We start from the raw sequence: 14,966 nt of genomic DNA on the forward strand, positions 1-14,966 counted from the left end.
CGCTTCGGGGCCCAGCTCGGCGACCTCCCGGCCTTGCGGCGCAACGCGCACCGCCGCCTGGACACCTGGCCGCAGTTCTGGCGGGCCTTGGAGCCGCCTCTGCGTGGATTAAGAGAATAAAGGAAAACGAATGTAAATGGAGAGGAGGGGACAGAGGGGCGCCAGGACACACACACACTTTGGGAATGAAATTTCTCCAAGTTTCCTTGAGGGCCGTGTCTGATGCTTGGCTCTGATTTGGTTTGTTACTATCTATTTTTTCCAAGCACCTAATGATGATTGCCCCAGTTGTGTCCCTTGCCTCTGAGTCCAACCGCCGGCCCAGGCGTGCGGGTCGACTTACTTCCGCGGCGACTTGGGCTCCTGGGCGAGCCTGTGGTGACTCGGGCCTCTTCTAGATTTCGAGTAAGGAAATGTCATCAGCTCCAAACTCGGTCTCGGAGAAGGCCATCTTCGTATTTAATTAATTTCCCTATTACACGTTTTCCTTTCGGCCCCACGCACACCAAATCGGAGACAAATCGTGGGAACCCGGCGCTCCGGGCGGTGTTGGCTGACCGCCGGCGCGGTGGCAGGACCTGAGCAGTGGGAGCCGCCCCGGCGTGGATGCTGGGCGGTGGTCCCCTCGCCCAACGAACGGTTCCAACTGAAAACAAAAGTTCCTAAAGATATGGATTGGAACGGCCTCTGATAGCAGGCGCCGGGAGGACGAAGGTCAACCGCCTAATAAACACGTGTCTTCGCGGCTCCCCGAACCCTGCGCGAGGCGAGGGACTGGGTACCAAAGCCGCGTTGCGGGGAGTGTCAGTCGCTCCCAGATGCCGCGAACGCACTGCCAGCGAACGAAGGGCTCGCAGGCGCCTGGATATCGCGCTGTGATGGCCCTTTCAGCGACTGAAAAAGTTTATAAACAGAGTTTAAAAATACAAAGAGAACACACGTTTTTGTTGGTTACTTTTTTTTTTTTTTTACAGTTTATTACTGGGATAACGGACAGGCCAAGGGTCATGCATGTTTTGGGATATCCCAGGGGCAGTGAAGTTTGCTATCGGCGCTAACTCCCCATGCTCCGCGCGCGCGGGCTGGGCTGCGTGCGTAGGGAACCGGGAGGGTGGCCGCAGGCCTCCAGGAACGGCCGGGGGGTCCACGCGGGGAAGGGGAAAGGTACACTGAGGCGGCAGGTACCAGGGACGCCAGCTCTATGGCCCGCCACCTCGGGAGCCTTGGTGAGGCCTCGACTTCTACTCAGAGACCTAGACGCTGGGTTGCGGGCGCCGGGAGCGGGGCCGGGAGGGTGGTGAGACGCGCGCGAAGGAGGTGCGCGGGGACCAGCCCGAAGCAGCGGCCGGCGGAGGCCAGGCCCACGGGCGGGGCGGCGCGCGCTCTCCGTATCGCGCGCACACCCGAGCGCGCACACTCGACAAAAACACACCTGGAGCTCGTCCCAGGAGGGGGGCGGGGAGGAGAGCTGAAGCGAGTGTCTTAAAATAGAGAGACAGGCGGAGGAGCGCTAAACGCCGACAGGAGGGAGGAGGCGAGGAGAGCGGCGGGCACGCGGCGCGCAAGCCCGCGCCCGGGTGGCACAGGCGGGCTGGGCGCCGACGCCCCTCGGCGCGACTCCGCACCGGGCTGATTGACAGCTGCGCTGTCCCAAAAAGGCGCGGCGAAGATGCTGATCTGCGGGTGGGTCTAGACGTGCGGCCCGCGCACCGGGTGCCCGCTCCCCTCCGCGCCCCTCCAGGGCTCTGCCGCCTCCCCCCGCTGCCAAGGCGCGGGGCAGAGACCTCACCGGCACGCCAGCCCCTGCTGCCCCGGCTCACCATGCACTGCCACGCGGAGCTGAGACTGAGCTCGCCCGGCCAGCTCAAAGCAGCCAGGCGGCGCTACAAGACTTTCATGATCGACGAAATCCTCTCTAAGGAGACCTGCGACTACTTTGAGAAACTTTCCCTCTATTCCGTGTGCCCGTCGTTGATCGTGCGACCCAAGCCCCTGCATTCCTGTACCGGTAAGGTCCTTCTGGGGGAATGGTGGGGTGCGATGGCTCTCACGTCCGTGTCGGGCGCTTTACAGCCTCTGTCCTCCCATCTGAGGGGGAGAGGAAGGGCCCCTGGGAGTCCTCTCCCGTGCCCCGCAGGAAACTAAATTCGTCAGCGGCTGGCGTTGCACAGACTTCTGCAGCCTGTGTCGATCTGTGTCGATCTCCATCAAGGTGTCGATCTCCAGTTTGGAAACGAAGGGAAGTCAGCGAGCCCCACGTGCAGGTTGAGGGAGCAGGAAGACGCTCCCTCCTTCCCAGCGCCGCTATCGTTCTCAGTCAGAAAGTTCAAACCCTTGACCCTGGTTCAGCGCCTAAATCGTTTCAGTAAGTGGTGTTGCTTCTCACTTTGAGTTAACTCCAACCTCTTTCCGCCTCCACTGGGAATTTTACAAGTAAATCGGTATCCTGAGGTTCTCAACAAAATCCTGTATTTTCCTTATAAAGGAACTCCTTTTGAGGAAATATTATATAGTTCTGGAATATGTCGGTGGTGGTGAAAGCAGAGGACATCAACCCCTGTTAGTTTTAAGTGACTGAAAAGCAACAATGATAACAATAAAAACATTCCTCAAATCTGGTTTCCTTTCTCTACAAGAGCTAAGACCAATCAATAGTAAAGATAGAGAGCACTTAATATATTAAAAAGTTATAGGTTTATACAGAAAATCCAAAGGTATTTAAAAAAAACTTTGAGTCCTTTAAGAGAGGATTTAGGCTATCCAAATGTAGGTATAGCAAAACAAAAGAAAACAAAAAAAACCCCACAATAAAACAAAAAGTTGAAGCAATTTTTATCACAGTTTTTGACTGTGCTTTCAACTCAAGGTAAAAATTTAGTATTTTCAAACCAAAAGAATCTTTGAGGTTATGTTTGTTGCATGGGTGGCATGAAATACATTAATTATACTTACATTGAAAAAGTGAAGTGAAAAGGTAGCATTGTTTTTGAAAAACATTTATAGAACATTCAGGCCAAGAGCTGCTAGTGCACAATGCTTGGAATCCTATATTTTCTGTTGGTTCCATTGATAGTCCCTGTAGGACAATCAGTAAATATGTGTGTAAATCTATACAGTAAAGTTCTTTTAAAATCAAGCTGTTCCTACATGTATTTGGTTATAAAATCAATACTATATTCAATTATGCCTTTGTAAAATAAATTTTGTCTGTTAGGTGGAATTTGGCCTGATAGCCCATAACAAGACTTGTAATACTGAATTTTAAAAACCAAGAAATATATATATGAAACAAGTAAGAAATTTTAGAAACAAGGTAGATATTCTTGATGATATTTTTACACGTGTCTGCCGTGTATAAACCCTGGATGAATAGTTTACATATATATTGGATAGGTGAGGTAGGCTGAATCTTGTGAGCATAAGTAATTGTTTGCTACAATAACTCAAATCTCTTTGAGGAAAAAGAGAGGATCTATTTTAATCACAAATCTCAATGCACCCTACAAAGATTATATACTTGGAGATTTCTAGGACGAAACAGAACAACTTCTGAACACTAAGGTAGAGCATAGTGCCAGCAATTTTTTTAGTGACTTTGTGCCATGAGTTGATTTGAAGGCAGCTTTTCCTGGCTTTTAGCAGTCACGGAATTGGATCATAGAAGAAAACATGCCAGAAAAGGAGTAATAAATAGCTTCCAAAAACAGTGATCCAGTCATCAGTCGAGGCTGAGTAAGTTCTGTTTTATTGAACCTTGTATGGGAAATAAATCAGAGGAAAAGAAAATGATTCATGTGATGTTTTATGAGCATTAAAAGTGAACTGCATATATACCATGAACTAAGAGTTTTGCTTAGCCTTGTGCTTTTGAAGTTCATTGATAGTTTGTGGGAGAATGTGGTTGTTGGCAGTGGTTTTCTTGCCCTCATTCCAGCGCTTGCTTTCTTTACATTGTTCTTTTGAAAATGTGTTGTGATTTTGCTCTAGTTGAGATTCAAAATACAGAAACTGGGATTTGCCAGTGGAATTAAACCCATAAAACTGGCTACAATAGTCCACACTTTCAGATCCTAAGCTTTCAGTGGGTTTACGATTACAGTTAAAGCCTTACATGTATTAGATCATGGGAATCCCATTAGTGACTTCGCAAAGGTTTTGCAAATACCATACTTTCAAAGCATTTTTGTTGCTTTTAACAGTTATGTTCAGGATCAAAATCTTACATTGGATGAACTTAGTCTTTTTTTTATTAATTAAAAAAAAACAATCAGTTCTGGAATCCATCATCCATAATGAAACCATAATTTTTTTTTTTGCTGGCTAGTGATAACTATTTAGCACTTTTGGTGGAACCAATGCATACAAAAAGTTCAAATCAAATGAAAGACATAAATTGGAATTAAAATTACTGGACTTTCTCATCCTTGGTTTGCTGTTTTAAAATTTAAATAACTAACAAGTGAAACTTGTAAGGTAAAATAATGAAAACTAAGTTAAAAAAGTTACCAGCCTGCACATTAAATACATGAAATTGGGGTGGAAAGAAAACTACAGCATTTAAAAAGCCTGTACATAGTAAAGCAGTCCATGTTGTTTAGATTTAGTAATTCAAAAGTCAATTTATGAATCTCCTCAGGCAGAAAAACATGGATTCAGGTAAATGGAGAAATGGAAACATTTTTCATCAGGCAGGTAAACACCTGACAGTAATTTATTAAGTAATTTATTATTATTAGACACTCTAACCCTGATGGAATACTCATCTTCAAAAAAAATTATTCTTTATTTTACAGGCCCGCCCTTACTATAAATGTGGTAATTTTAGTCTTAGAAAGCTGTTTCTAAATTTATTTAAGTTTCCAATAGATCTCCTAAGTCGCATAATAGACTTTGAGAAAGGGGAATTCTTTTCTTCCAAGCCAAACTAAAGGAACATTTATCATTAAATTTAAAATAAAATCTAAAAACTAAGCCCGAAGAGAGCCTCGTTAGAAGACAGGTTTGTTATTCAGACCATCGATGAGATGTAGAATATGTTTAGAATTAATTTAGTATATAACATGTTGGTCTTGTTTTTAAATCTGATAACAGTAACCCCCATTCAGAATGGAAATATATTGCCATTTGGAAATCAGTAACAATTGCTAGTAAACATTAGAAAATTGACAGTGACTGACGGCCAAAAATGAGGTGCAGTTTACAATATCATAAATACTATTTAACTCTCGAGTGCATTGTTTGATTTTTCTGGCTGTGATTTATGTTTCTTGGTGGAGGGAAGAGTCACTCGAAGAAACTCAGCTTCTCAGGATGGAATAGATTGCAGGGGTGTCAGCACAGTAACTTTTGAAGGATTTCTTTCAGTCCGATCTTTAGAAATAGGCAGTTTCTAAATTTGAGGGGTGTTTGGAAAAAATGAATAACTTGCTTCACACAAAAAGGGATGTAACAATTTACGCTAAGAGCTTTCATGTGAGGATACTGAGAAATCAACCTACTGTGCTAATTACTTATAATTTATTATAATTTATATTATAACCTAGAACTACCCTAGACTTGCACATGCATGTTTGGGGGGAAGTGAATATAGATATGTGGACATTTTACAACCTGTGACCAGTACATGACTTTTCATTATTCCACTAAAACCGTAGTCTAATTCTTTTCTCCTTTTCTGGCAGAATGGTTCTGTTGAATCTCTCTGTGACCTTTATTGGCCAGTCTTATTATATAGCTGACTGGAATTGTAGAGCTGGGATCATAGACCAGTCTCCCCAAATAGAAGATACTTTGTTGCAAAGTACTAGGGTCACATCTGGTGCTTAAACAGTTTCAGTCCATGCTATGCACTCTTTCTTGTTAGAGTACTCAGAAATCAGGAAGACTTTTCCAACTTGATTACACACCCGGGATAAATCTGTGCAGTCACACCCAAGGAACAGTCAACCAGCCAATTAAAAGGGGCATCTGGGGAAGGGTGTTTATCTTAGGAGGTGGCGTTGAGAACATTTTATCCTTTGGTGGGTCCAAGAGAAACAAGTTCTTTGGGGTGGTGTCCTTGGGTTCATTTTTATCACAAAGATTGGGTGTCATCGCAGTGAAAAATGAAATGAGGTGTGGACGTGTATAATGACTTCTTTGGGAGTTAGGGAGCTGGTTACTGCTTCAAGGAATTGGCTCCAGTGTTTCCCCAAACTTGGCTGTCTTTTAGTCAGAGACCAAAACCCATAGGATCTTGGGAACTGAGAGTCAGGCATTGGAATGTTAATGGAGAAATGTAAACTTGCATTTAGGAAAAATGATCATTATGAACAAGCATTTGCATTTCTGCCAGAGGCAAACAGGCTTTTATTAGCAGTTATTCAAAACTGCTTCTCCTGTCCCCATTATAAGGGTGAATAAATCGAGGAATGCATGGGAAACAGGACTTATCCAGGGTCAGAATAAATTTGGGGCTGAGTTCTGAGATCCTCAGCTATTGTCTCATTACTCCTTCAATTTTTGTAGGTCTTTTCTTGAATAGAGATTCTGAGGGCTCCCTTAGAAGTCAGTTTTAACTAGTGAGTGGTTCATGAGCAGTTTCTTCTCTGATTCTCACTTTTATTTTTTGATAGCAAATGGGGAAATGATTAGAAATTTAGTTTGCAAGTTAAAATGTCTCTCCAAATGCCTATAATTTTCAGTATCATTTAATTCAGTAATTTAACTCAACAAATATTTATACTTGCTTGGTAATGGCACTGTTATTGGGTCATTATTTTTAAGTTTATTCTAAATCTTGACTAACAGGGTATTTAACAATTTCTCTAAACTACGGTAGAACCATTGCCAAGCCCTTCTTTGTTGTTCTCTCGAGTATATGGTGGGCAGTTTGGAATTGGGATGGGGAACAGTATGACAATTTAATACTTTTGCTTACCATATGGAATTTTATCTTTGAACTCCACCTAAAGAGTGTCATCACCAGCAAAATTGTCATATTAACCTCCTTAAATACAACTCAAATGAAACTGCGTATATAGTAACTCTTTTATAAAACCAGTTTCCTATAGATAAGCTAGTGTGCTTGTTGGTTGTACCTCTGGATTGAAACAGAATTTGTGATACAAGTGTGGACAGTATAAAGTTGCTAGTTTTAAGATACCTCAGGAATCTAAGTGAAAAGATTGTTAGGCTTGATATATCACAGGAATCTATATGAAAAGATGAAGATTGTAAAAGGTTCTTTAAATTTTAAAGAGGGACTAAAACGAAAAAAAGAAAGGAACAAGGAAAAGGAAAAAGCTTTTTTTTTTTGGAAACTCTTGAAGCCACTCAATTCAGCCTTGTATGTAGCAGTGTCCTTCAGAATGGTTGTAGGGGCAAAACAAAGGTGGCTTCTGAAGTTCTGTCAGTGCATGGACTCTAAATGGCTAAAGCTGACTTGACTTAGACACATGCTGGAGTCCCTTAAGGGAGGAGGAGACCCAGCGCCTGGGTCCTGCCAGGCATTTAGCATTGACTATGAAGGGCTGAATAAATGTGAACCCATGAGCATTTTTAGGTGTTCTTTGCACTTTGTTTTGAGGTCGGGGAGGAAGAGGAACAGGGTTGAAAGCTAGGTAGGTCACAGGATCTGAGGTTTCTTCATTTGTGTTAAGCCTGTGAAGTTCTGTGGGTGCTGTGAGCCTGCCCCGCCATGCTTTGCCACTTGTTCGGCCTAAGTGAAATTAGAATAATTCGGGTTCTATGGCTAAGCCCGTTGATGAACTCTTAACTGGAATATGGTTAGAAGGCTGCAAGGATTTGGATGAGATGTATAGATTTAAGCTTCACTTTACATTCTTTTTTTGGGGAATACTGTGTTCCATTCTTGTCTCATGGAGTTGGTGTTATTAGTGTGGCATTGGAGATGGACCCCACACTCACAGCTAGATTAGCCTTCTAACCAAGAACTTCCACAGAATGGTCACTAACCACTCTGCAGCAAGTGGCACATTTCTTTTGGAAGTGGCATGACAAAGAGGAGGAAAATTAGAGAAGGATTGAGAGTATTTGGATGAAGACTGTTCACATGTGGCAAAGCCCCTCTGTGTCACCTGGCCAGAGTCTGCCTCTGCTTTAGCTGCCCCTGAGGTCGGAATTGTTCTTTCTTCTTCCACAGCACGGATGACAGTGTTAGAATTGGCATTGGTGTTTATTAATAACGGGGTTCACATCAGGACCTTGTACACTTGGTGGTATTAGTAAACTAAGTACTCTGGTTCCAGGAAGAGAGGTTTTTCAAAAAAAATTTTTTTTAACCAGAACACCTTTGCAAACCCTCAGGATTTAATTTATTTTTATTGCAGCTTAATAACAGTTAGAAGAAGAAATGTCTTGTTAAAATTAATGCTCTAAATAAAAACACAGTTAATTTTCCATTACAGTGTCTAATTACTCATCATCACCAGGGCATTTTTATATGGCAATTTAACTTCATGAATGTGGAAACTTGGCACACACTTAAGGAAGAAAGCAGTTCACCTAGATAGATATCAGAAGATGGTCTAATTATATTTGGGCTACAGTTGACTCTTACACATGATTGCTCTGAAGACCATAGGCGGGTAGAAGGTCTCTTTCGTTAGCCGGTAAGGAAAATCTCTGCCTTCCGTAGTGCCAGTTGAAACTGAATATGGAGGGAGATCATTCTGAATGTTAGATAATGTATTATACAAGTACATCTGAAAAGGGACCCTGCCAACCACCAATTGAAGCTGATGTCAGGACTACTTAATAGGCCTGGAGGACAGCTATATATGCTTTCTGACTCCACTGGCAGAGTTCATAAGGATGAACACGGCCTTTCTCCAAGGAAAGGTCAAGTTGCGACTGAATAGGAGCCAATCTGGGAGGATCTCAACACCAAACTAAATATGTTAAGTGTCCAAGCAGAGAAGCTGACGTGATTCCTTTTTATTGCATCTCTCTAGCTTACCAACATGTCCTTAGGAGCATGTTCTTACTGGGGATAGATAAGTACTTTCAGTGTGCATTGACTAAGATTGGCTACCACATGGGTGATGTCAGTGTACTTTTGGTCATTATTACAAAAAAACTTATGTGTATGGTAAGTGATAAGATGATTGTCCTTTGGCTTTTCTTATACCAGGATCGCTTATGACATGTGGGGAAATGGAGTGCTTTTGGGCCTGGTGGAATCTCATGAAGTTATGGCTGTATTTCCATCTTAGGAATACCTGACAGGTCCCGTCCTAAAATTAACTTACCTGCCAGCCTCCACAGTCCATCTCCCTCTTCCCACAGTTCTTTTTACTCTTTAACTTAACCAGTTCAGGCTCATGGCCATTTCATACAGGTGGTTACAGCCAGTGGTGGATTGAAGGAAGTGTAGTAGCTTCGATGTTTCGTTTAAGCAATATATATGGGAACTGACTGCGTGTTTCCCTAATGGTAACTTACAAACAGCGAAGTAACTGATATTGTGTCTTCGTATCATGGGGAAATAGACTGGGCGGGGAGAGTTGCTGAGACTGCTTTTCTGAAGTCGTGCAGTACTTATTCCAAAGGGAGCTACAAACTTGGGAGAAAGGCAAGAAATACTTTATATCCTGAGCCTTGTTTGTATTCATAACAATCAGAGAAATAGTATCCGGTTTGTTTGTTTGTTTGTTTGTTTTTGAGTCTCCAACATGTAATAAGCACTGGCTCAGCGTCAAATCATCCCTAAGAGATAAGTATTATTATCTCCGATTTACCAATGGGAAGCTGAGACGTTAAGCAACGTTCCCTAAGTCACAGAATATGTAAATTCTCTTACAAACAATAAGAGAAAAGGCAGGTAGCAAAACGGGCAATTCATAGGCATGAAGATCTAGGTGACCAGTAAACATGAAAGGATGTCCTGCCTCACTGGTAATTAGGGAAATACAAACTAAAATAAGGTACCATTTCATACTCATTAGATAGGCAAAAATTAAAGAATCTGACAATATCAATTGATGACAAGGAAATGGAGCAAGAGACATTCTCAAACACGGATGGTGGGAGTATTACTTGGTATAGTGACTTTGGAAATCGGTGAGGCAACCCTACATCCTTCAACCCCGGCAGTTCCACCACTGTGTGTACGCCCTAAGAAATCATTGTATGTGTGCAAAAGGACACATGTATAAGAACACTCATTTCTACTTCGTTTATGATAGTGAAAAATCTAAAACAATTTAACTACTTTTCAGAAGGAAAAGGGATAAATCGTAAGGGCTGTATTTTTCATGCAGTGAAATCCTATCAGTGATGAAAATGAACTAGATCTACTTGTATTAATATGGATAAATTTTAGAAATATAATGCTGAGATAAAAAACAAGTTGTGGGTTGATACCATTACAGAATGCACGAAAACATGTAAATTAAAACTATATATTGTTCAAGGGAGGCAAGGGTACGGGATTGGGAAGGCTACCCACAGGTTTTTATTTTCCTGTGTAATTATTTATTAAGGAAGAGAAAAGGCCTAATGTAAATATAGCCAAGCATTAAGATTTGACAAAGTTTGGTCATGGGTACACAAATGTTCATTTCATTATTCTTTGTACTTTTCTGTATGTTTGAAATTTTTTATAATATAAACATTGAAGAATAATAGTATGGGAGACCCCCACATATCCATGAAACTCATGATTTTTGTGGAACTTTTGATGGCGTTCTTAATAGCTTTTTATCCTGAAACAGAAGCTTTTCAATACAGAGCTTGTTGTATGGTCTCATAGTGGAGAAATGAGAACACTTTATAATTATACACGTGTACAACTCACTAAATCATCCGCTGTGGCTTTTGAAATTGGCATTTGGATCCCACTTACTTATGCTGGGTGGGTGGGGACATTATTTATCACCCAGATAACTGCTGTTCCCCTCCAGTAATGCTTTGGCATATGAATAAATGGTCTCTGAGCTGGTGGGCCAGGACTCAAAGGAATTGCTGCGAAGTACTTGTTTTTTTCAAATATACCTCAGTAATCATGCAAGCAAGAGTCATTAGGGTTTTTCCCTCTTCTTAATGTTTAAAATCACGATAAATTGCCTTTGATTGCATCTTGCTTTTGTAAGTATTTGTTGATGTGATATACCACCCTCGGCATTTGACAGTGGTCCATTGCTATTGGCAATTCAACTTAAAAAAATTGTCTTAGGACAGCTGTGAATACCAAAGATTTGAAAATTTATAAATGTAGCTTCTTAGCAGGGAAGAATAATGTTGATACCGGCATATAAGTTGGCAGAGTTCTCTTTATATTCTGTAACTATAATTTGATTTTAAAACTTTGATGTGTGGTATCAGGGATTGTTAGGAAGGGATGGGAACCGTCACCATGGTAATCGCACAGAGAACACTGTCTATTCGGGATAATAAATGATCGCCCTGTGGTTTGGAGAAGTTAACCTAGACCACATTACTCTATAGTGACAACTGTGGTGGCAGATGGTGTGTTCAGCCTATCTTAACAGCCAAGACATTTTTCTCTTCTCTGCAAAATATGTAGTTCCAATTTAGAAATATTACTTTTAAGACATTTCAACAAAAATGCGGCCCTTTGGGAGTTCTTTCTTTCTGTGTCCCTTCAGAGGGAAAGTACTCCTTAATGTGGATAAAACAGTATGTACAGTCAAGAGTTGGCCAAAGGGTTTCCCCTTCCCAAACCAGCCCTCTCTGCCTAAGTACATATGTAGGCAGAGAATGAAGTACTAAATCAAGGCACTCAAGGGCCCTCATCAGACCATTTATAGCCAGTGTCACTGTACTTTGTTTGGCACTTGGCAGTACACCACGGTCAGCAGGAATTGATGATCACATCTAGAGGACTGTGGCCAAATTGGACGTGACTGAAAGGACGGTGGATTTATCAAATTTGTTGCCAGTGAACAGACTTTCGTGGGTGGCAGGAGCATTTTGTCTTACCTCAGTAGGTGTGCACGATGGCTGGGATCAAATCCAACGGACTGAAACTTTCTCTTGTGTCGTATTCTGTTGCCTCCTGAATCCTTTCAGGGGAATCTTATCCCTCATAAACTGAGGAAACTAGCTAGGCCTGGGGCTCAGAAAGACACTCCAAAGAGCCACTGTGCAGATACATAAGGAAGATAAAACTCAGAAGATAAAACTCTGGTTGCTCCTGCGACCCAGAAAAATCTGTTCACTGACAGCAAACCCGAGAGAACCACCTTGGATCTTCTTTTTGAAACTACTTGGGGAAAAGACAAATGAGGATTTAGAACATGTATGGTAACTTTTAGCAAGTTTCACTGAGAGACAGAGAGAAGAATATATTTTGATAAGGTTCCAATCCAAGTCCTTTTTTCCTCATGACTGAAAATTTTATTGAAATAGCTGGTAAATCACCCCAGAGGAGATTTTTTTTTTTTGAGGAGGGGGAGGCTGTTAATTTTTTTATCCCCGGATATCATGGTAACTCATTATTGCTCTTAGCATGTTAGACAGCTGTGTATCTTGGAAGCCTGTTTTCAATCCTCAGTTTAGAGTACAGCATAAAAGAACATCCTATTGGAGTGTTGTTTTTTTTAAAAACTAGGTCATTGGGCCTTGGCAGTTAGAACAATTAGCTGCATAAACAGGATCTGTTTCACTTTTTAGGGCGCTGAAAAATAGAAATAACAGTAATTATAAGTGGTAATTATGTGCCAAGCACGAGGTGCTTGTCTACCTTAAGGCATTTAAAATAAATGGAGACCCTGTATGAAATAGTTAGAATTACCAGGGCTTTTCAGGTGAGGAGAGTGAAACTCAGGGCAGTTAACAGATAGCAACAAGGCCACATGAATAAGTGGCTGAGTTGACATTGGAACTCAGGCCTGTCTCTTTCAATTTACAATTCCAGACTATCTATAATCGTACGCGAGTGCGTGAATTAGCACTCAAGTCTGTTACTTTCCATAGAGGCTCCCTACGATATATAAAGCAAGGCCCATTGAATGTGCCAGCTCCACAGGAATTTATTTTGAACCTATTAACTCCTTTGTACCTATTTATAATCATTTAATGTGTGCCAGCCAGTCTTTCAGTGATGATTCGCGTTTCTGAGTGATTCCAGAAGAATTCCAAGAAGCAGTGCAATCTTTGGAGGAAGTGAGATAGTTGGGAGATTATAGGCTTGATGCTGTCCAGCTGTGTGACCACTGAACTTAACTCATCTGATAGCCTCTGGGCTCCTCTCGACACAGTGTACGTCCATGAACTGTGATTCTTTGAATAAAGCTTTTCTAGGGTAGTCAAGGGTAGAATCCCCGTTCATTCATTCATTCATCCATCCATTCATTCATTCATTATTGTGAACCAGAGAGAAAATACTTGACAACTAAATGTCACACAAATAAATGCTTTGAGAATTAAGATTTGGAATATTTTTTATGAAATACTTGTTATTAAGTTCAGTGAAAAAAAAGTCTGGCCATTAATTTGGTGTCACTTAAAAGAATAAGAGACTGATTTTTCACATTATGTCTAGTTGGGCTAGGGTGCTCCTGGGAATCTCTTTTAAAATGCTTCCTCTATGATTATATTGAAAAATCAGGTATAGTGTAGATAACTTAAAGATGAGATTGATATCATTTACATGCCATGACTCAAACGTATGAAGCTATTTGGTGGAGTGATCCTAGTGTATGGATTTTGAGTCAGATGGTCCTGGGTTTGTTTGCATTTTATTGTCTGTGTGACCTTAGGCAAGTCATTTAATCTCTCTGCCACTCAATTTCCTCATCTGTAAAAGGAAGATAATAACTACCTAATAGGGCTAGTCATGTAGGTTAAATGAGATAATGTATGTAAAGCTTTCAGTGTAGTTCCTGGCACATAAGTGCTCAGTAATTGATAGCTTCTATTAGAAATAATTATCTTATAATAATAATATCATCTTGGTTGAATGAAGCACAGCCCTTCAGGGAAAGATCACTATTCTTGGTGAAGTGAACTCAAGAAAAATTAAATATCCTTAAAAAATGACTTTAGCATTCTTGTGGGTTATGTCATTGCACGAGCTGCCTTTTAATGCCTCTTGCAACCTGGGTGGCCTGTAAGCTGTTTTAAGTTTGAATCTCCATGAATAGGTATGTTTCATTCTCCCACCTTTCAGTTTTATAATGTGAATTCAGAATTTTGTAAATTTGTAAATGAGTGGCATAAACAAGACAACACTGCAGCATCACAAAATGTGCTTTGTTACTTTATTTTTCACAGGAGTTGCTCAGGGTTAATTACCCTTAGGAAATATTTCATCATGCAGCTGTGCATCTCAAGAACTGTTTTAGAAAAGTGGCAGGATTTCTCAACAGTTAATTCCTTTTCTTCTTTGAAGAGTAGAGTTAGGGATAGTCTTCTCTTTTAGAAGAGAATATGATGTGGAAAAAGATAGCACTTTGGGGCCTGTGATTCAGAGGAAGTTCCAAATGAAGCCCTGTTTTACAGCTTTGAAGTTGCTGGTGGGGCTTGTTTAGGATAGCATTCTAAGTGGTAATGATGATCAGTGTGTGGAAAAGGCTGTACAGACAAGGGTTCTGCATAGATTTTTTTTCCTGGAATTGTGTTTCTCAACTAGTCACTGATGTCTTAGTAAGTCAGGTATCTGCTGATGAAATACTTTACTTGGTGAATCCGTTCCATAGTGTGAGAAAAATTCTCTCGATGAGGAGTTCTCCCTTTAACTTGTGTGAAGGAAGCCCCAGCTGATAGGGTGTTACCTCTGCCTGACCATTTATAGTGAAGATTCCTATTAGCAATCTCTAGTAACCTCATCTGGGTTCAGTGGTGGGTGGGGGCCAGGTGGAAGCAGGTGGGATAGGACTTGTGGGTGTGTCATCATGGCTGCCATGGAGTGGTATTGATTTGTGTAGGGAGGAATGACTCGGGTCCCCCAAGTTCCTCAGAACATTGTTCAAATAGGATTCAGTTGGAGATATGGATCTTTG

At 41.5% G+C, this 14,966-nt stretch overlaps 1 protein-coding gene across 1 annotated transcript in view; it reads left to right on the top strand.

The window, feature by feature from the left end:
- The first annotated feature begins 1,811 nt into the window (after positions 1-1,811).
- Positions 1,812-14,966, top strand: part of BARX2 (BARX homeobox 2) — a 66,714-nt gene continuing 53,559 nt past the window's right edge. Inside the window, exon 1 of the mRNA XM_019660178.1 lies at positions 1,812-2,008. Coding sequence (XP_019515723.1) covers positions 1,822-2,008 — 187 coding nt within the window. The 5' untranslated portion in view covers positions 1,812-1,821. The remainder of the gene's footprint in view (positions 2,009-14,966) is intronic.

The sequence above is a fragment of the Hipposideros armiger genome, unplaced genomic scaffold (assembly GCF_001890085.2).
Source record: "Hipposideros armiger isolate ML-2016 unplaced genomic scaffold, ASM189008v1 scaffold_313, whole genome shotgun sequence".
Lineage (NCBI taxonomy): Eukaryota > Metazoa > Chordata > Mammalia > Chiroptera > Hipposideridae > Hipposideros > Hipposideros armiger.